Genomic DNA, 22,817 nt, shown 5'->3' on the forward strand with positions numbered 1-22,817 from the left:
GAAAACAGCTTGCTGTCCTAATGACAAGACCTCAGTGGTGACAAGGTATTCAATAGTCTCACAGCCTGAGAGAAGAAGCTGTTACCCAGCAGTGGGTCAAAGAGATTGTAGGATGGATGGCAGGGTCTCTCAACAATGTTTTGGGCCTTTTGTCTGCAACACTCTGGGTAAGTAGGGTGAGGGAGACCCTGATGATCCTCTTGGTGGTTTTTGCTGTCCGCTTTAGGGTCTCGCAGCATGATGCCATATAGTTTCCGTGCCCCACAGTGATGCAGCCAAACAGGACACACTGAATGGTGCTCCCGTAGAAAATTCAGTACGCTGTTTTGGAAGAAGTGCAAATCTCCAGCTGCCATTTCACCTCTCCACTCTCAGACCTTTTGCAGGGTTTCAACCTGAAACATTGACATTTTCTTTCCTTTAATAGTTGCTGAGTTCCTTCAGCAGATTGTTTGTTGCTTAAGTGTTGTCATCTGTTGAGCGAAGTCAAAAGCGAAGACCCAGGGAACTTTTTTTTTACTTGCTCCTTCAGGAGGAGGTGGTGTGTGATCAGAGATGTGGTTAATTGAGGGTCAAAAGTTCTGTCCACCATGCTAGTGGGGAAGAAAGAGAACCTGTGCAGAATGCCTTATATTTGGAGCAAATTTGATAGATTACGTATGTTGTATCTAGAGAAGATATTGTCCAGAAAGTTTTTTTGGAAGTTAAAAAAGAGGTGCAGATCTTATGATTACAATCATTTTATGAGATGGTCAATATAGTACATGTCAAATAGCAGCAATGCAAGTAAGAAGCGACAAGTAACTGGAGAGCTTTTCTTCCCTCTTTACACTGCAAACTTGTTTATGCTGCTTAAATAAGGGAGATCTCATAACTGTTGTGATAAGAACAGCTCTTTGAACAAGGATAGTCTTGATTTACACTGCCATGATATCTTAGGCTTACAGACAATGAAACTAGAGAAGTACAGAATTACCTATACAGGTAGTCCCTGAGTTACGAAAGTCTGACTTATGGACAACTCGTACTTACGAACCGTGGAAGGAGAACGCCACCCGCCATTTTAAGTCGGATCGCGATGCCGTCCGCCATTTTCAGTCATTGCCGTTGACACTGTTGAGTGTTAAATTTTGTATTTGGCTTAAATTTTTCTTAGTAAGATTCACCCTGACCACGCCCCCCTCCCCCGTTCCGGTCGGCTGGTGGCGCAGTGAGGTCAGTGTCGGGCTGGAGAACGGAGGTTCCCGAGTTTGATCTAGTGACAGACCGCTCCCGTGCCATGTTAATGTTGAGCTCGCAACTTAACCTCGTAAAAAAACACTGCCACCTCCAGTTTAAATTCCCACGCGGAATATTGTGGAGGATCAAATATCCAAACCCAGCACAGCCCCCACTTGTCCCATTTAACCTGCCTCAGTGCGGACCTGGGGAATTCAGTGCGGTGGTCCTTAGGACTCAGTGGACTCAGGAGCTGGCGGAGCTTGGGACCTGCCGCCTGCAGTGTTTCTGATCCATTGACGGGAAGCGATCGTGATTGAAAATAAAGTGGAAATAATAAAGCGTTTGGAAAGAGGTGAAACCCCATTGGAAAATCATTAGGCTACAGTCGGTCAACGATTGGAACAATTTTAAAGGATAATGGATAAAGTGAGAATAATGGAGCATGTGAAAGGCCCTGCCCCGATGAAAGCTACAATTATTACTAATCAACGCAGTGGTTTGATTATTGGAATACATACGTTTCTTAAGTGCTCTAAATGCACAGAAAGGTAAAATATATACTATATACTAAGACAAACGTTTGACTAACTAATGCTAAATAATACTGGATGTACTTGTTCCGACTTACGTACAAATCCGACTTAAAGATGGACTCAGGAACAGAACTCATACGTAACCCGGGGATTGCCTGTACTACAAATAACTGAAAATCTACTGAAAAGTTAGAGAAACGGGTGATATAATGAACAAATAAGTAAGCGTTGACAACATTAAACTGCGTTTTAAATAGCAATTTAGGCCCAAATCCAACCCAGAGGAACTGGAAGAATGGAACTGAATCGTTACAGAACTCAGAATAGGAGGAAGTATAGTCAAGCTTGCTATGGCAGTTTTGTGGGATTGTAATCTGTTTGTGGATAGCCAGCTTCCTGAGGTGGAGATGTGGAAATATAGAAAGGGAAGAGTTGGAGATGGATTGTGTGAGGGGAAATTGGCTGTAGAAGTGATAACATTTTTGTGTTCTATATGAATGTGGGAAAAGTCCAATGCAGTCATCAATGCACCAGTAAAAGACTGGAGAGAGTTGGCCCAGGTGACTAAAACTAGAATGTTTTACGTATTCCACATAAAGATGAGCTTATTTTAGGTCTCTGCAAGTTGCCAGATCAAAGATACAGCTTTAGATTTGAGAAACCAAATGGAGATTGGGTAATTACTGTGCAGGGTGCTGATGTTTAGTCAGTAGGAGTGATTCTGAACTTCATCCCATCCATGTTGAATAAGATGACTAATATCTGTGAATTCCTGTTATAATGAGGTCTAATGCAAGCTTGGGAAACTATACTTCATCTTTTCTTTTCAGGTAAGTCACTTTTTTTCTGTTGTACCAGAACTGGCTTTCTCCACCTGTCATCATTTTGGTTATTTTTTCCTTATTCTATTTCCTTGGACATGTCTCACAGGCTTGCCTTTAATAGCATGTTACATAGACAAAGAAACAAAGGGTGTTTGTAACTTTCCCAATTAGCCTACAAAGATTCATTCTATCATTTGGTCCATTTCTTCTCCACCTATTGTCTCTTAGTAACACACACAAAGCTCTGGAGGAACTCAGTAGTTTAGGAAGCATCTATAGAAATGAATGAACAGTTGACGTTTTGGTTTGAGACTCTTCTTCAGGACTGGAAAGGAATGGGGAAGATACCAGAAAAAAAGGTGGGGAAGGAGGTCTAGCTAGAAGGTAATAGGCGAAGCCAGGTGGGTAGGAAAGGTCAAGGGCTGGAAAAAAAGAAGCATTTGGGAGAGAAGAGTGTACCTTAGGAGGAGGGGCACCAGGGGGAGGTGATGGGCAGATGTAAGAAGCCAGCGTGGAGAATAGAAGATGAGGGGAGGGGAAAGGAAAAACACTGGAAGGAGAAATTGATATTCAAGCTTTGAGTTTTGATGGAGGGTTAATCCTGATCAACATTAACTGTTTTGATGGAGGGTTAATCCTGGATCCACATTAACTGTTTCTCCTTTCACAGATACAGCCTGTTCAGCTGAATAAGGGGTTCGGCCCGAAACGTCGTCTCTACCTCCTCCCATAGATGCTGTCTGACCTGCTGAGTTCTGCCAGCATTTTGTGTTTTTATTTATTTCCAGCATCTGCAGATTCATTCGTGTTTACAGCATTTACTGTTTTAATTTCAGTTTTCCAAAATTTGAGTTTTTAAAAAAATCACAGCTATTATTACCATTGTATAAAACTTCTCAGATAAATGTGCAAATTCCAGTAGATTCAACACTAGTTTATCATGAACTTCACTTCTTTACACACTAATTTGTTAAAAACATCAAGGAAAATGTTAAGCCTTGTGTAGGCCTTTGATTTTTTTTGGTAGAGCAAATCATAATTACTAAACAAACCTTTAGGCCCTGAATGATTAATTAGAATCATGTTATATGAGTAAATAATTTAAAAGTTATTGCTTTTTATTAACTTTTTAAGCTTTCATTTCAATATTTACATTTATCTCTTGGCCTCATTTCTTTGTCCCAATTTTTATTCTGCTTTTACCTTATGGAATGGTATAATTTATATATGTGGCTTTCCTGTGAATTTTTTTCAATGTAATTTTTCAGGCATGATCATTCTAACTGTTGCCTGTGCTGTTGATGGATGCTCTTTAACACTATAGGAGGAAAAAATGTAGCTAACGTAGACAAAAAGTAGACTATTTTCCAAACCCCAAGAAACTTGGATTGGGAAAAATCGCTCCAGTGATTGCAGTCTTGTTGGTCAAGGTTGTCTCTGCTTTTGAATTTTTTTTGCATTTCCAGGTATCGTTGGACATCTAAGCACACTGATCAACTGACAAAGAAAAATTAGGTGGTAATCAGGAGTGGTTACCTTGTTCATTATGCCAGCATGGGCTCTGGAATAATACTGAATGCTCTTAGGGCTACTGCTCACCCTTGTTTATTACTTTGCTGTCATCTCTGACAAGTTTTCCCCACTGGTGGGACAGGATGTAGCCAAAGCATGTGATGGTAGATCTGCTGTGATTCCTTCATGTCAAACTTGTTACCTGACCAGTTTGTGGGGCAGATCTACTCATTTAGACATGACTTCCCAGAGCAAGAGGAATTTTGCAAAGGTTACTGCACAGGAGCATTTTGCGATATACAAATACAAATTTGTTACTTTGGTTGATCTGGGTAATTTACTTCAGTTTTACTGTTTTCTGATTCAGCATTCTTATTATGACATATCTCAGTGGCTAGCTGTGCATTTTCTCTAAAGGAAATGAATGCTTTCTTGGTTGTCATCAATATGATCAACTTTAGAAAGATTCTTTTTTTTTTGGAAAAATTCCAGCTAATTAAATTGCTAGCACAGCTTGCTGATGAAGAATCCTGACTAATCCTGTGTCACCTTGCGCTGCAAGGAAAAGAGACCGCTGTTACGCCAAACTTAGCCCATTCGAGATTGAAACTTTTGTGAGTTCTTGATCAACTTGTTGAATTTCCTTGGAGCCATATTTTGCCTTAATGATCTCCCTCTTCCATTTATAATGAATAGAGACTGCAGCAAAAAGCCTATTTTTCTTTAAGCACTCATTTTAAATCTGTCTTTTTCAGGAGTACACTGCACACATGGCTTCAATCGAACTGGATTTCTTATCTGTGCTTACTTGGTGGAGAAGATGGATTGGAGGTAATTAATTTTCATGCTATACTTTGGGTACATAAGCATATCAATAGAGATGCACGAAAGGGAATTGGCATACTTAGTAATGTTAACATGTGGTGGCTCCTAGAAAGTGTGTTGGTATTTATTAGGTTCTTTGGCTCTATCATACCTAAGTATAAATAAAAAGTTGAAAATTCACGTATAATATTGTGATCATTAAGACATGCGAGGGCAAATTTTAAGAATTTATATTCAACCACCTAAAGTGGTAGTGTATTCTACTGATTTGTTGCATAATCCTAAATGTCACACAGGGAATTAAACCACATGTGTGAGCTGAAAATCGATGGTTTACTTGTGGATTGTTTCTGAAACTGGCAATTTTTTAACTCCCAAAATTTCATGATAATACTCAATGAAAGCAGCCTTTTGAACTGTCCACCCTCACGTGCGGCATGCAGAAGTCTTCGTCCATTGGTAAGTCCCGAAGAATAAAAGTCAATTATTGTCTCCACACTAAATTTTTCTTTACAAAAAAATCTAATTTATGAAATTTGACAGCATATGGTATATATGAAATATGCAACAGGACTCCAGTGGTTTATTGATAAATAAGCTATCAACAAGATGGTTTTGAGGAATTATATACCTGGCATGATTAGGTGATTGTCCTTTTTACGCCTCTTCAAACAATTTGGTACATAATGTATTTTAATAGCTCCTTGTTACAGTATTTCGTTATTTAGATTTTGCTGGTTGGAGAACATGTGAAGGCTGTATTTGTGAGTTAGGCTTCACTGATTATGTTCTGAGTAAGTAGTCCATTGTTCTTCTGTTGTCACTGGAATAGCACACTGATATATCTGGGAGAGGTGAAACACAAAATGATTATTTCCTGACTGCTGCTGGCTTTCTAATCCATAGAATATTATTGAGATATGTATGTAAGTTGCAAATATCTTCATTCTATAAGCAATTAGGATTATGTAGCAATTCAGTAAATACTTTTGGTTTCATATATTCATTTTTCTGGATGGGAAGGAATCTGATTAATACTCTGAGAACATGCTGTGATTGTGCTATTGTGGTCTTTTTAAGGTTACATTGCTGATTCAGTTTTCTTCAGTGAGTAATGTTAAAGCAAATCTTGGGAATAATTTATTTATGGTTCGGATTTTACAATCTCCTGTATATTCCTGTGTGGAAAACACCTAATATATCAAAATGGGATGTACATGGATCAATATTTCAAAAGCCAGATATATTCATATGGTTATATTGCATGACTGCACATGGTATCCATATGTCCTGATACAGGAAGTAAGTTAGAGTTTGGTCATAAAAGACGGTGAGTAAGCACAAGTGGATTGAATGCAGTTATTTTCAGAGATCTTAATTCATCAGTGATGTTGCCTTACCAGCCTTTGCTGTAACTTTGAGTGTTGCCAAGAGGAGCTGCTGATATTAAAACTTCTGCTTTGTACTACTTTGACTTCGAGACTTTGAAATTTGATTGCAGTTTGATCAGCTTTGTCAACATTCTTACATGATACGAGTGTCTGTTCTGTTTTTTATTTAGCATTGAAGCAGCAGTGGCTACTTTTGCACAGGCGAGGACTCCTGGTATTTATAAAGGGGAATACCTGAAGGAACTTTTTTCTCGTTACGGTGAATTAGAAGATGCTCCTCCACCACCGGAAAGACCAGACTGGTGTTATGAGGATGGTGATGAAAATGTTGATGATGATGGATGCAAAATTGGGAATGACTCGGAACCTGGATCTTCAGGCTCCAATCCCAGCAAGAGGAGAAAAGAACGACTTAAGTTGGTAAGAATTATAAAGGCACTGGAAGAAATTTCAAGTTGCTTTGTAAGAATGGAGTATAATTTGTTTATTCTTGAATTTTGCAACAGCCCCATACCTTCAAATGTACACTATACAATCCAAAAAACAATGGATCAGATCTTATTGACAGGGTCTCTGCACTTGGAATTTTCAGCTTGATGCTTCTCCTTGTCTTTCTATCAAGGACCTTTCTTGCTGGTCCTCAATATCATGGAGTCCAGTGCTATGGTATCAGTATTTGGACCTTGGACAGCATAGTGGCTCTGAAATATCTTTTTAGCAAGTGTTAAAGTTTTGATGTTGGAAGTCATTTAAAGCTATTAAGACTGAAATAAACTGTGAGTAAGTGTTAAATAGGGAACATCAGAAAATAAAATCAAAATAATTTAAAAATAAGAATGTGCCTTCCTCTCCTACATCTCTACACTGTATTCTCCTTTGAAATTAATGGGGTTCAGATTTTTCACCAGATCAAATCTTCACAAAGGAGGTATGTTGCAATTCCTCAAGTCAGGGAATGTCAATGAGACTGGTCTCTACATCTGTACTATTGTGAAATGAACTATCATAGTTTGGCCTTCCCAATCTATCTTTTTGATAGAGCATATGCAGCAGACCTAGATTTCAGTTTTGATTAGTGATGCAAATAGTCTTTTTTGAAACCACCAGCAACAGACAACAAAGTTTTGCTTAGTTCAGAAATATTACATGTTTTTTTCCCCATAACTGGACCTTCCAAGTTTAGTTAAAGTTGATTTGGAATGGTAGAACAGAATAGATAGACAGGGAATAAAGATAAAGAACATCGGCTGATCAATTCCCCTGTTCTTTCATTATCATCTACAGTGCCTTGAAAAAGTATTCAGCCCAGAACCCTTTGTTCATTTAAATGAGTATTTCAACCAGGGGTTTTGATCAATTAACTGAGAATTTTTGATTTGTGAATCTCAACCTTTTTTCACAGTAGAGCCCAAAAAAGGGAAAATTGAAAAGAATGAAAAACTAAAAATTCAAAAACTGAAATATCAGTAGATCAAAAGTGTTCACCCCCTTTTGCTCAGAACAACCTCTTGCAGCTATTATAGCCAGTAGTCTTTTTTGATAAATCTCTGTTGGCTTTGCACAATGTGATGGAGCAATATTTGTCTATTCCTTCTTGCAAAATTGCTGAAGCTGTGTCAGGTTAGTTGGGAAGTGGTGGTGGACAGCAGTCTTGAGGTCTTGCCAGAGATGTTCAATTGGGTTAAGGTCAGGACTCTGACTCAAGCACATCAATTTTCTTCATTTGAAGCCACTCCTTGGTTGCTCTGGCAGTGTGCTTTGTGTCGTTTTCCTGCAGAAAGATAAACTTCCTCCCCAATTTAATCTTTCTGGCAGAGGATAGCAGTTTCTTTTAATCCAGGATCTCCCTGTATTTAGAAGCCTTCGTCTTCCTGTCAATCCAGACCAGATTTTCAGTCCCTGCTGCTGAAAAGCAGCCTCATATCTTGATGCTACCTTCACCATACTTTACAGGAGCGATGATGTTACCTGGCTGATGCACAATATTAGATTTAAGCCACACGTACTACTTAGTGTTGAGGCCAAAAAGTTCCATTTTAGTCCTATCCAACCACAAGACCTTTTTCTACATCTTAATAGTATCTTCAGTGTGAAACTTTGCAGAGTCTTCACAGGGTCTCTTTTTTTTTAGCCAGTTTTCTATAAATATCCTTTTTGTGCAAGGCGTTGAGAGATTGTGGAGTCATGAACTTCATCAACAGCTGCAGCTCAGTCAAGAGTGATTATTGGCATCAGAGTAGTCTCTCTTACAAGTGCTATTCTTCTCCAGCAACTAAGTTTAGAAGGGTGGCCTGACCTAGGCAGTGTGGCTGTAGTTACATATTTTTTCCACTTTTTCACAATGGACTGCGTTAAGTTCCGATGTATGTTCAGTGACTTTGAGATGATCTGGTACCCTTGCCCAGATTTGTACTTCTCAATTATCATTTCTCTGACTTGTCTTAAATGCTCTTTTGTTTTCATTTTGGGTAGAAAATCTACTATGCTGTTGGACCTTACAGATTAGGTATTTATTCTTATAAATTCATTGAAAATAGGTGATCCTCGAATTTTCTACACTACAAATTGGTCAGTTGGTAAGGAAATACATACAGTACATAGCACCTAAGGAAAGTTAGCATAGTAATTTGTTACGAACCCTGTAACTGGGTCACTTACCAGCAAAGATAGAGAGGTCCGTTGAAGTCTGATGGTACTATTTTTAACAGTATTTATTAGTAAAAATACACAAAAATAATATCAATGCAAACATACAGATAATATACGTCATCAATACTAAATCTAAAAGTGTGGGTATAATAATAATCAATAAGAAATAGCTCTATCGTTGTCTAGGGGATAATGCATTGTCTGATGAAAATATAAAGTCACTCAGTTCATGTAGGCTGCAGCCTTTGGTTGGAGAGAGAGAGAGAGATTTGGAGAAAACTTGCCGATTCCTTTTATGATTTCGATCCGTCGGAGTCTCGTTGGTGTGGCCGTTCATTTGTGGCCTCTCCTTTAGCTAAGCCGTTCTTCCGTGGCGAGCCCGCCAATCCCAGGCAAGGGAAGGACGCACACGAGCCACCCACAGGCTGTCGCTATTAAACGCTGTCACGGGATTTCTAGCATTTCTCCTGGTGCGTCTAAAGGGGTTGTTCCCCAGACCCTCTTTTATCCTTACTCACGGGGTCTCAGATGTCATACAGGTTGGGATAATGCAATCCCTCAACCAGCCCACTCTGGTCGTCCCCTGAGGGGCTTCAATGAATAGTTCAGTACTCAATACACAATTCCGTCTCCAAGAGACAATAGCCGTTATCAATGGTTTTGTTTCGCTGAGGCCAGGACACATTCCAAACCTTGTGGATTCTCTCTCATTTCCTGGGTCCCAGACCCGAATTAATAGCGATCTTGTGATTCTCAAAAAGGAAGGGGCTACTTTGTACCCTTCGGCCCCTCAGAGTTGTGGCACATTCGTAACAAATTACAAAGGGCATGAATACTTTTTCAGCCTCATAATTTTGGTTTTTAATATTTAGTAAATTGTTGGAAGGTTTTAGAATTTTTCTTTGATTTGATATAATGCACAATGTTTTGCAGATTGGCTCAAAATATCCTACTTCTATATATTTTAAATTTAGAAAATGAGATTGTAAGATGTGAAAGTAGTTTTGGGGGTTGATTGCTTTTTCGAGGCATTGTACATGGAGTGTTATTATGAATTAGAAAAGAACATTTGACTTGCTGAGTGATAGTTTTGTAGGGGTCCTTTGAGATACATTGGGCAAACCTTGAATAATTAATATTGCAACCTAGATCAATGTCTGGCAGAAAGGCACTTAAACCCATGTAATATTCAAGAATTATTGTACCAGAAATTACAACCTGTAATGTATTTTGGAATATCAGATAATCTAAATACATCATCATTGCCTCATATAATGAACATTTTGATACATTTTAAAGTTAAATGAAAATCAAATAAGTTCAAATGGTGGAAATCTAAAAGAAAAACAGCACTGGAAACTTTCAGCAGGTCATGAGAAATTCCCTGTGGATGCTTCTTGACTTGCTGAGGTTTTCAACATTTCCTATTTAAGCTATAATCAATTTTTGATGGATAGGTACAGCAAAGCTTTTTTACATGCTAATGTAATTTTATCTTGACTCATCTGAAAGGAAACTGGTTGGATTAGCTTGAATTGCAATTTCTAATACCACCTGATTTTGCTGTCCTTTGACCTAACTTTTGGCCCAGATCATACTACAGTTGTGTAATTTTCTCAAAAGGGAGCAGTTTTTCTGGAGGGAATGCAAGTTAAAGGTGTGACACAAGTGACAATACAACCGAAGTTGGGAGAGATCCAAAGGAAATGTCAGCAGTACTGTGGATGGGAAAGGTGAGTGATTTTTGATGGCATTATTCAATTATTGTTAAAGCCTTTACTAATGGAATTGAAGCTGATTATTAAAAATTGACTCCGAAATGCGCATTCTATATAGTCTAGTATTAGTCTAGTATTTCAAAGAAAACCATAACATTTACTGGCAGGGAATTATTTCATGCCTTTTCTGTTATAGCGAAATGAATCTGGCTGAAGTTCATTCGTGAATAAGATCACTACTTGTAAGATTCCATACTTTCACGTTTGCTGGAACAAAGTTGAAATACATTATAAATGATTTATTCCTACAGTTTCAAAGTGAAGACCCTTTTGTTTGCAGATTAATTTCTAACTGATTAATATCTCTGATTTTGCTGCTAAAGATGAATTGCTTCTAAGGCGGGTGCACTGCGCTTCAAAAATGGTGTCAGTAGTGGTGACCGAACTGACCAGCTTAATCCACATGCTTCATTAATATCCTTTAGAGCAGGGTTCCCCAATTAGTTTTCCACAAGGGCCAAATTATGTCAAGCATGCCAAGCCAAGGGCCAAAATGTCCAAGGTTTTTTTTCATTGCACCAGTAGGTTGTTTTATGGGCAGATGTTGTTGTTGCTGCTATTACCCTTGCTGTTGTTATTATTATTATTAGTAGTAATAATATTAGTAATATTATAGGCCTGGGATTCTCAAAGCCTGTGTTGTGGGTCACACAAGAAAAAAAATGCACTCTTGAAACAAAATAAGTCCAAAACCAGCCATTTAATTATGACTGTAGCTATCACAACTATCAGCTGTCACATTGAGAACTCATCTGGGACTTAAAATACACACACACACACACACACACACACACACACACACACACACACACACACACACACACACACACACACACACACACACAAAGAGCTTTAGTAGTACTGCCTTTTCAACTGTTTCTGTTCTCTCATTTAATCTATTTGTTCTTTTTAATTAAGCTATGTAGCATTTGAAGTATGTAGTGTAGCTGTAAATGAAATTATCAGTATTACTGCTGTTGTAATATTATTATACCACAATAAGATTGACAAATGGACAAAAATAAATTGATTCAGTCACCAATCAGTGAGAGGAGTGACAGCGACAGGATGAGGCAATCCTTCTGATGTCGGGCCTGTATTCTGTTGTGGCAATCCTGAGGCACTGGCCAAGATGTGCATTGGAGAGTCTGTTTCTGTCCTGGTTCTTGATAGAGTTCATTGAAGAAAACGATGACTCGTGTATGTGGAGGGGAACAGTGTGAGTAGGAGCATTGCAATAGCTCTCGTGTTTTTGAATTGAGCTTGGGGAACCACGTTTATCCAAAAGTCACTCACCCCAACGACCCATTTCCAAGACCTCCATCTGAAGAGTTGCCTCATCTATGGAAGGTACCAGCCTTTTGGCCTCTGCAGTCCACTGGCCGTCAGCCGAAATGGAGAACGGCCATCTCAGGAAGAAGAGGATGTCACCTGAGAGTTTAGGGGAGCTTTCAAATCGTTCCCTGACGTTTTCTGCTAGGCTCGTCACAAAATCCTTCATCACTAGATCCTCCCACATTTTGTTCTTCTTGCAATACTCCCGTAGACGTGGGAAGTGCAACTTTCTCCCGTGAATGTCTCTCTCCAACAGGTTCAGCTTTGACTGGAAAGCTTGAACCGCCTCGTACATGTCCACAACAGTGTGGTTGTTGCCTTGTAATTGCAGATTAAGTTGATTTAGATGAGACATGATGTCACACTAAAAAAGAACATGTGCCATCACCTTGTTATCACTTAAAAACTTAAATTCTTAGGCTTTTTGGTTCGCAGGCTGGATAAAAATTACACAAGCTCATCGTGCAGGTCGCACACCCTCTCCAACACACAGCCTTTGCTCAGCCAGCAAAGGCCGTGTTCTCTACAGGGGCATAGGTCAAGTGTACAGTGTGGGATGAGGTTAAAATAAATTAGAGCAGTGTGCGCTTTATTTACATGTTGACAGGTGCATTCACGTAAGTGCCAGTGGGTCAGCGCGGTCCAGACATTTGATTATCGCGGCCCGGACCTGGCCTGCGGTCCGCCTATTGAGATTGTCTGCTTTAGAGCTACTATCATGCCCTGCTCTAGGTCATGTGCTCTGTTTGATTCATGCATTCTAGGTGACCTTACTGCCTTTTGAAAAATATCAGCAGGTTAACAGTTTATCCCAACAGCAGACCTCCGTTATGCATATTCCTTTTGTCTTGTGCATCTCTCTCCAGCTCACTCTACAACTTCAAACCAACTGTTTTCTTTCTTTCCCTATTTTGATAGGGAATCAGCAAAATAACTCAGAATCAATTTTAATATCACCGGTCTATGTCGTGAAATTTGTTGTTTTGGGACAGCAGTACGTTACAATACAGAACATAAATTACAATAAGTACAGTACTGTGCAAAAGTCTTGGGCACAGGTTAAAATATTCTGTAAAATGAACATGCTTTCAAAAATAATGAAATGAAAAGTTTCTAAATGTCAAAAAAATTACTTATAATTCTCAGGATTGTGGATTCTATTCTAAACAGAAAAGTAAATCAAGTCAATATTTGGTGTGACTACCATTTGCCTTTGAAATTGTATCAGTTCTCTTAGGTATGCTGTTGTGTAGCTTTCTAAGATAATCGGCTGGTAGCTTGTTCCATGCATCTTGGAGAACTTACCACAGTTCTTCTGCAGACTTTGCCTATCTCACTTGCTACTCTCTTTACTGGTAGTGTCAGATAGCCTCTAAAGTTGAGATCAGGGCCCTGTGGAAGCCATATCATCTGTTGCAAAACTCCTTGTTCTTCTTCTTGCTGAAGATAGTTCTTTATGACCTTAACTTTGTGCTTGGAGTCATGGTCCTACTGCAGAAATACAGCCCCAAACTTGTAGGGAGCCTCAACTATGCTTCACTGTTGGCTGCAAACACTTGCCTATGTAACGCTCTCCAGCTCTTTTACAGACAAACTGCCTCCTCTTTGAGCCAAAAAATTCGAATTTTGACTCGTCAGTTCAGAGCGCTTGCTGCCGTTGTTCAGCACCCCAGTTCTTGTGTTTTTTTTGTGTAGGTGAGTCTGTAGGCTTTTTTTCCACCTTTGGAGGAATGGCTTTTTGGCAGCCCTTCCATGAAGACCACTTCTGACAAAACTTCTCCGACTGTAGAGAGTTGTACTTGGGTTCTAGTGGTTTCTGTGAGTTCAGAGCTGATAGCAGTGCTGGACTTCCAATTTAGAAGGGACGTAAGTTTGATCTCTTATCTGTTGCACTCAGTTTCCGTAGCCGACCACTATGTTTCTGGTCCTGAACCTTGCCCATTCTTTGTGCTTCTTCAGAAGAGCTTAGACAGCACATCTTGAAACTCCTGTCTGCTGCGAAGTTTCTGCTTAGGAGAGACATTGCTAATGTAGGATGGCCACCTTGTTCTTGTTGCTATGCTCACTCTTGCCATGATGTAGTGCAAAAAGAGAGGAAGAAATACAGAGGAAGTGCTTGTGGGTTCAATGTATATTCAAAAAATCTGATGGTGGAGGTAAAGAAGCTGTTCCTGAAATGGGAGTCTTCAGACTCCATTACCACCTGCTTGATGATAGCAATGAGAAGAGGGCATATCCTGAGTGATGGGGTTCCTTATTGATAGATGCTGCCTTTTTGAGGCATCTCCTTTTGAAAGTATCCTCCATGCTGCGGAGGTTAGTGCCCACAATGAAGCTGGCTGAGTCTACAAATTTCTGTAGCTTTTTCCAAGCCTGTGCATTGGTCCCTTCATACCAGATGGTGACGCCACCAGTTAGAATGCCCTCTACTGTACATTTGTAGAAATTTGCAAGTGTCTTTGGTGTATACCAAGGTTCTTCAAACTCCAAATGAAGTATAGCCACTGCTGTGCCTTCTTTGTATTTGCATCAATTTGTTGGGCCCAGGATAGATGTCCAGAGATGTTGCCAATTGTTTCTGTTTCCACTGGTACTGCCTGACCTGCTTAGTAACTTAGTCCTTTTAAAACTGCTGCAATCAATTTTAGTGAGAATGAAACTGGACCGTTTCTCATCAACTGAGAAAATCAATTAAGACAGGGCACATCAGTCTAAATAACCTTAAAAAGTTCTCTTCATATACATATGGGTGTTTTTGCCAAAACTGGAAGGGTTGTACTTGAGCAACATGGATCTATTCATGAGCATTTCAAACCAAAGTCTTTTAATCTTCCATTATCATTTCTGGATAAATTTTCTTGCCTAGGTCAAGCTCACTAGTGAATGGAACAATGATTTATAATTATGAAAGAATGTCTTTAATCTGCCCTGCTGAGCTCCCATGAAGTTCTGTAGCTTCAGGATAAATGTGGCAGGAAGTCTGCTTTTAATTGATTTGCTCTTTAATTATTGACTTGGGCATCTTGCCTGTAATAACTTTTAAACTAACTGTCCTTTGATTTCCTGTCTCTGTCTCCCTCTGTTTTTTGAAAAAGGGAGTCATTACTGGCTATTTTCCAGTACTCCTGGAATTTAGCAAATTTTGAAAGTTTTTTCAACCATTATGTCTACTATCTCTACAGCCACTTCCTTTAAAAGCCTTTGGTGTGGCCATTAGGTCCCAGTGTTTTGTTTGTCATTAGCCTTGTGAATTTCATTAATACTGTTATCTGTTTTGATTTGGGTTTTTACAAGGCCCTCCCTGTTATTTGAAATTAACCCATCTACCTCTGTCCTCCATGGTGATGATTTGAGCAAAGTAAAATTAACAGGTTTGCCATTTCTTTGCTTTTATTAATTCACTCGCCCTTGTTTCTGGAGGTCCTACACCTACAGTACCTGAGCTGTGTATGTACCTTTGGACAAGGTCAACAAAAATGTATCATGGTCATGTCAGATTGCGAACCAAATTTCTTGCGTGATTTGGTATGGGTTGGTACCAGGTCTCTTCATAAACTGGTGTAATAATCCTATGTAATTTCAGAACTGCTTGGGGTTGCATCTTTAATTACCACTACTCCACAATTCCTAATTATAGTTGCTTTATTTATAACATGCCCTACCTGATCAATTGGTATTATTATCTAATAACTTGATCATTGGCATCCTCACTGATGGTATTTTGGTTTCATTAGGACTTCAATTCTGGATGTCAGGTGTAAGCTTAATTTTGGCTTCGATAGAAGTGATTGCTTTTGACATCAGACTAGCATTTAAATTAGGGTGATATCAAGGAGTTGCAATAAATGGGAAAGCTCAACCATTGAATAGCATCATACCAAGGATGAAGGAAGATGCTTATCATGTTTGAAAGTCAGTCATCCCTGACCTAGGGTATTTCTGTAATATTTCCTCCACCATAATGTTATTGTTGATGATTTTAAAATATTTTGCTCTATTCAATCAGTGTCCATCATCTATTAAATAGTAATTAGGGAGGAGCAGTAAATGACAAACATGAGAAAATCTGATGTCCTGACGCAGGGTCTTGGCCCGAAATATCGACTTTTACTCTTTTCTATAGATGCTGCCTGGCTTGTTGAGCTCCTCCAGCATTTTGTGTGTGTTGCTTAGGAGCAATAAATACTTGTTTTGTTTGTGACATTCAAATTTCAAAAATAAACAAACCTCTTGGATATGTAGATTTTATGACATCTGCCATGCAATCATAAAAAAACAATTGTTTTCAATCTGTACTGTTTTTGTGGGCTGTTATGTCTCAGTAAAGCTAAAAAAGTTTGTGAAATGGTGACTTTCAAATTGGGTTGACAGAGAAAGTGTCACTACCTCAGCTCCTGCTTTTCCAGGTGAATGTTATAATGCATATTTTCTGTGACAACCCAGTACTAATATTTGTGTTAATTTAGGTCGGGATTTCCTGGTGCACAGCCTGTTTCAATGGACAAACAAAACATAAAATTTGTTGAGCAAAAGCCATATAAGGTCAGCTGGAAAGCGGATGGGGTACGGTGAGTATTTGTTTTGTTACCAAAATGCCTCTGATACAAAATGACAATGTGCTGTCAATCATCTTAAGCTGTCTTGGGAAAATACCTGTTGGAGCGATTGTAATAAGAACTGAACGTTTAATTATTGTCCAACTAAATAGAGATCTCACGTATAAAGAGTGGTACGCTGTGGAGTGGAAAATTAACTTGGTTTTAACACTTAATATAACTTACCTTGTTGAAAGCAAAATTGGGATAGAAGGAATCCAGTATCAGCAACTGTACCAAATTAAGCCAGCCTGCAGCCACTCATTTTTTTATTCTTCTTTTCTCTGGCCAGATTCTTTCTCAGCCAACTAACAGTAAAACTGACAGCTTTAGGTGAAAAAAACACTAAACTAAAAAAAGTTATTTTTCAAGTCCTGACAATACAACAGTCATGAATTATTTGGGTTTTGAAAGATGCTGAGGACAAGAGTTCTGAATGCAGGAGGACCAGATTGCAGAAGCAACTGCTGGTGGAATGAGTGGGAAATGAGATAAAAGATACATTGAAGGAGTGGTGAATGATGGGTGATAGTAGATAATTGGTTAATTTGATTTGTATCCATAGTGTCTTTTCTCCAGAAGAAAGTACATCGAGAAACTTATCTATTGATTATAATGGAATTTGTATTTTCAGAATATACCGGTATCCTTGTACTTCAATTTTATTCACAACTTAATACTTCGAATCTTGTAAAATACAAAGTGTTTCTGACAGTCATTCTCTAAGGAGTATAAAAGAAACGTTGCCTCCAAATTCTGACCTAACAGGAGGAATTGCACTGACACTTGTGTAACTGAGATTATAATATTGGCTCAATTGGTAGCACTTGCCATTGTGTCATTAAGTTGTGTGTTCAATGTGTTGTAAAGATTTGAGGACAAATACCTACAATTCAGCTGTAGTCTTCCTCTTTGTATGTCATTATTGTTTAAAAATAATAGAAATCATTCTGTTGGCCAGATTATCCTTTCAAAAGTAGGAAAACAAATCTTCTGGTGAGTTATTCATTTTGTTGTCTGTGGAACTTTATGCATGGGTTAGCTGTAAAATCAATGAGTGTACTTCAGAACTGATTGATAAAGGATTCTAGAGGGTCACTGCAACATTAGATGGCTCTATTTCATATATGTTATGCTGATTCAATGTGTAATGTAACTTGATAGGTGAAATCCATAGTTGAGGTCTGCAGAACTTTGAAGAGGAGCCAGTGTTGCTTATGATGCAGTAGCTCAGATATTATGCTGATGACTAATGTGTTTATAAGAAAAGATGAGTAATGGGTATAAATTTAACAGTTACCGGTTCAATATGTATCCTCAGAATAGAATGTAAAATGTAGAATGAAGACGTTGTAATTGCTAAATGAAATTCAAGGAATTTGATGTATTTGCTCTATTGCCTGTGATTAAGACATGGCAGGTAAATATTTGTGTCACTTGCCTTTTGTAACTTGTTGAAAATTATTTCTAGAAATTGTTTTAATTGCATGTGCTAAATAGAGTAGGATTATTGAATGAAACTATTAAATTGCAGTGTCTAGATGGTTGATTTCTCCACTTTACAGTACATTAAGTAAGGGGTTGCTTTTTCATAAAGGAAGAAATGGTTGTAAAGGAACTTTTGCTGATTTCCCTTTGTGTACCTGCCAGTTAGCTGAGAATTAGCATTAGCAAAGAATTCTAAAAATAAGGCCAAGTATAGAAAGCTAGAGACAGATAGTAAAAATAAAGTACCCTAAATATTAGCGAGATGGTCACTTTCTATCATTTTATGCCTGTGCATGCTTTCTAGGTACCAACAAACTTTGACCTGGAAAGCACATTTGCTGGGCTGCATATGGAAAGAATCAGTAGTCATTGAATGGTAAAATTAGGTTGCAGGATACTCAGTATTTTATTACTTTCTCATCAATAAGTCACAATTTATAGGGTTGCTTAAAGGGATACTTTGTATATTGCTGTATGTTTCCTCTACATTTTTGAGCATTAATCTGCTGGATTAAATACCAAGCATTTGTCCGAATATGTTTCCCTGAGTTATGTTCAGATGACTTGTTTGTTCATTTGCTTAAATACTGTGTTTTTATGGGGAAAAAAAGCATCTTGTTGACAAGGTAACTTAATGTTTTGTTTAATTCGTATGTTTTGCCAAGAAATGATAGGACATTTCTTCCTCATGATGTCCTATGTGGCAAAATTACTGTTTAATCTGAGCAACTAATTTACATCTTATGTTGGAGGTATGGAGGTGGGACGAGAGGCAGGATGGGTGTAAAGAAGTGCAAAATATTGAAAAGCAAAGAATATCAGCTGAATCAGCCAAAGATGTTATTGCACATCTCTTGGCAGATGGTTCAGGAGCAGGACTGGCTGTTTGAAAGCATTTCTGGAAGTGTACATTGGTGTATGTTGGGGATTAACATGCTCTTTTCCCCTCGAGGCTGTTTATTAATATAAAATATATTTACATATTACCAGTTGTTTCCATGCTGAGTTAATTTGCCATAATGAGCAAAGGGAATAAATTGGAAAAGCTTAATAGAAACTACTGAAGCAAGTAGAGTCCAAAATTCAGTAATAGTCTTGAAGTTCACCTCTTTTCAATGTCTTTGCAGTGACTGTAGGCAGATACTAGATGGCAGTGTTGCCTGTTTTGTTAATCCAGTTAAATTGATTCAGTTAATCCAGTCAAAGGAAACTAATCCCGTTTAATTAAAATGAATTACTTGCTCAGCTGTAAAGTTTGGGCAAAATTCCTTTTAACCTGTGAAAATCCTGCCTCCATTTTAGCATGTGGCTCTTTAGTTTTGTGGAATATCGGTGGCAGGCAATATAACTTTGTTATAAAACTGAAGTGATCCTCACCACTTTGGTGTATGTTCTTTATCCTTTAAATGCACAGCTGAAAAACTCAGGTACAAAGTGGTTTCACATTGTACTTTCATTACAGTATAACTAGAAGATTCAGATTTCCTGAAGAAACATCGACTGTTCACTCTTTTCCATAGATGCTGCCTGACCTACTGAGTTTCTCTGGCATTTTGTGTGTGTTGCAAAGTTTTTATTGATCAACATCACATTTCATAATTTGATCAAAGCATTGCAAACACCAGATTATCTTAGTAGTAATTATTGTTGCATAGGCAAACTTAACAATTTTAATGCATATATTATGCTGCTACAAATAGAAGTGAAATCAATGGCCAGTTAATTTGTTTTGATACATTGAAGGAGATGTGTTGTTTAAGATGGTGGGTGAAATTTGTGCTGTTTGGTTAATAATGGATTTTTCAATTCTCATGGCTATTCCACTGAGGTTGGGTGGGACTACTACCAGAGGTCATGCGTTAAGGGTGAAAGGTGAAAAGTTTAAGTCCACTCAGAGGCTTGTGAGAATGTAGAATGAGCTGCCAGCACAAGTGGTGCACATGAGCTAAATTTCAACTTTTAAGAGAAGATACATGGATGGTGGGGTATGGAGGGCTATTATCCTGGTGTAAGTTGACAGGAGTAGGCAGTTTAAATGCTTTGGCATGGACTAGATGGGTCAAAGGGTCTGTTTCTGTGCTGTGCTTGTCTGTGACTCTGATTCTTAAGTTTAAATCAGAAGGTGTGGATATGACCATACATTAGGCAAAAATTATCTTGAATCATATTTGGTGCTTGAATTTCCCAGCTAATGCATTGACCTATTCCAGATACAGAAGGTCAACTGAGATAAAATTTATGCTTGAGAAATGATTTGCAAGGTGGGCTGAGCTTTGTATTTGAGTAGGCTTCCGGCATCAGGTCTTTAGTCCCCTATTCAAGTAATGCCCTGGTAATCTTTGACAAATCACTATTGCCAAATATTTTAGTTAAAAATAAATTTTAAAAATCATGGGCTCATTGCATTGGAATGGTTTGTTACTGTGATGTATCTCTGAAGATGAAAATGAATTAGTAAAATTGTTAAAAAAATAAAAAATCATTAAAAATCTTTAATAATTGAGCCAAAATCAAGTGAAATAAGTAAAATGGTCATATAACCATTGCTTTGTTTTGGATTTGTATTTGATCACATCTGTAGTTATCTAAAATGATCTGAACTGCAGATTGCAGATAACTGGCAGTTTCTATGGATCCACTAACTATTGGGGAGGTTGATTTGGGCCAATGTAAATTGATAATCCAGTGCATGGTTGAAGTGATACATGATTCATTATTGGGGATTATTCTTCAGATGAGATTTTATCACCCCATTTGTCACAGGTATTAAATTGCTCAGAGGATTCAACCTCATGCTTACTAAGAATGTGAAACCAGTGATGAGATCCCATCCAGAAGGTGGCAATTGAAGCAAGTGGGTGAGGAGCAATAGCTCAATCAACTTTGGTCTGTAGTTTGTTGGTAAATTCATGCAATATTGAATGGAACTGTTACTACTGGCCAGTTTTGATAGTAGTGAGTGTTGAATTTCCACACATGCATGGCTAAATAAGAAAGAATGGAACTTCCTCACCATTAGTTTAATGCCATAATCTTCAGTGCTTGTTGCTGGATTCTCCATGGAGTTAGACCTCTCTCGGTATAACCATAGTGAGTTTAGAGAGTTATAGAGAGATACAACTCAAAAACGGGCCCTTCAGCTTATTGAGGCCATGATGACTGTGAGTCAGAAATTTACACTAATCTTTATATTAATTTCATTCTCTTTCATTCCTCCTAAGTTTTCATCAACTCACCACAGATTCCACAGCCTTCCAAGTAGGGGTTAATTTACAGTGGCTGGTTAAATACCAACTCATATGGCTTGGAGTGTGGGAGGAAACCAGATCACCCAGAGAAAACCAATGTATTAATGGGGAAAACGTGCTAACTTCCCGCAGCACCCAAGGTCAGGACCCTAAATGCTGTGAACTAGTGGCTCAATTAGCTGCACTGTATTGTAGGGCTATAGGGAAGTTTTAATTTATCTATAAGGAACATTTTATTTACCCAAATGATTTATGGTCTTTTAATTTTACACTTCTTATATTTAAAGTATTTTTAATCTTCATTGTTGAATGTTTAATTGTTACAGGATGTCATATATATTCATAAACTAGAAAGAAACTTTACAGCTAGTAATACTAGAGGTAGGATTTTACTGGTTAGCAAAAATGAGGAGGATTATAGCTAGGGTATTTTCTTGTATCCCTTGAGGTCTTGATACTGTTCAGGAATTTATCACTGGATATCAAGCCCTTTTGACTCAAAAAGTTCAAAGAAATTAGAATTATCTTTTGAACATGAGTTGGCAAACTAGTATGACTGAAAGACAGTTACAATCCCATTGTCTCTGCTGACCAGCATCCTACGATTTTGAAGGAAATCATTATGGAAATGGTGAATGCATTGAGTGTGTAAAATGAAATATATATATATATATATATATATATATATATATATAGAAAGAAAGAAAGAAAGAAAGAAAGAAAGAAAGAAAGAAAGAAAGAAAGAAAGAAAGAAAGAAAGAAAGAAAGAAAGAAAGAAAGAAAGAAAGAAAGAAAGAAAGAAAGAAAGAAAGAAAGAAAGAAAGAAAGAAAGAAAGAAAGAAAGAAAGAAAGAAAGAAAGAAAGAAAGAAAGAAAGAAAGAAAGAAAGAAAGAAAGAAAGAAAGAAAGAAAGAAAGAAAGAAAGAAAGAAAGATTGATTCTTTTTTTGAAGAAATGTTTCCACATATTGGAAGGTATCAAGTGTAACTACATAACTGAAGAAGGGTGAAGAATGAAAAGAAAAGGATGGACTAATTTACCTGACTTCAGTAATAGGCACAATGCTGGAATCTATTAGTAAGGCAGTGATAATGGGGCACATGGAAAATAATAGGATAGGTGAGAATAAATTTGGATTTATGAAAGGGAAATTATGATTGATATATTTGTTGAGACATTTTGGTGGTTATAACTACCAGATCAGATAAAAATGAATCACTGGGTAAAATCTAATTTATTGTTTCTGGGGAACGTGCTAAGATGGTAGTGTGATATTAATACGCAGCAGCCTCTCCGGACTCTGGATTGGGGATTGCCAAACGTTATGTGGATTTTCTGGTGTAGTCTGTTTTGCCATGTGCTTTTGTGATATCGTTCTGGAGGAACGTTGTCTCATTTTTTAACTGCATTGCATTTGTG

The 22,817-nt window shown here is 38.0% G+C and overlaps 1 protein-coding gene across 1 annotated transcript in view; it reads left to right on the forward strand.

Annotated features, from left to right (window-relative positions):
• Positions 1–22,817, forward strand: part of rngtt (RNA guanylyltransferase and 5'-phosphatase) — a 335,310-nt gene that overhangs the window by 58,112 nt on the left and 254,381 nt on the right. The window contains exons 5-8 of the mRNA XM_073056388.1: positions 4,846–4,921; positions 6,477–6,726; positions 10,579–10,688; positions 16,535–16,636. Of these exons, the coding sequence (XP_072912489.1) occupies positions 4,846–4,921; positions 6,477–6,726; positions 10,579–10,688; positions 16,535–16,636 (538 nt within the window). The remainder of the gene's footprint in view (positions 1–4,845; positions 4,922–6,476; positions 6,727–10,578; positions 10,689–16,534; positions 16,637–22,817) is intronic.

Source organism: Hemitrygon akajei, chromosome 9 (assembly GCF_048418815.1).
Source record: "Hemitrygon akajei chromosome 9, sHemAka1.3, whole genome shotgun sequence".
In the NCBI taxonomy this organism is placed as follows: domain Eukaryota; kingdom Metazoa; phylum Chordata; class Chondrichthyes; order Myliobatiformes; family Dasyatidae; genus Hemitrygon; species Hemitrygon akajei.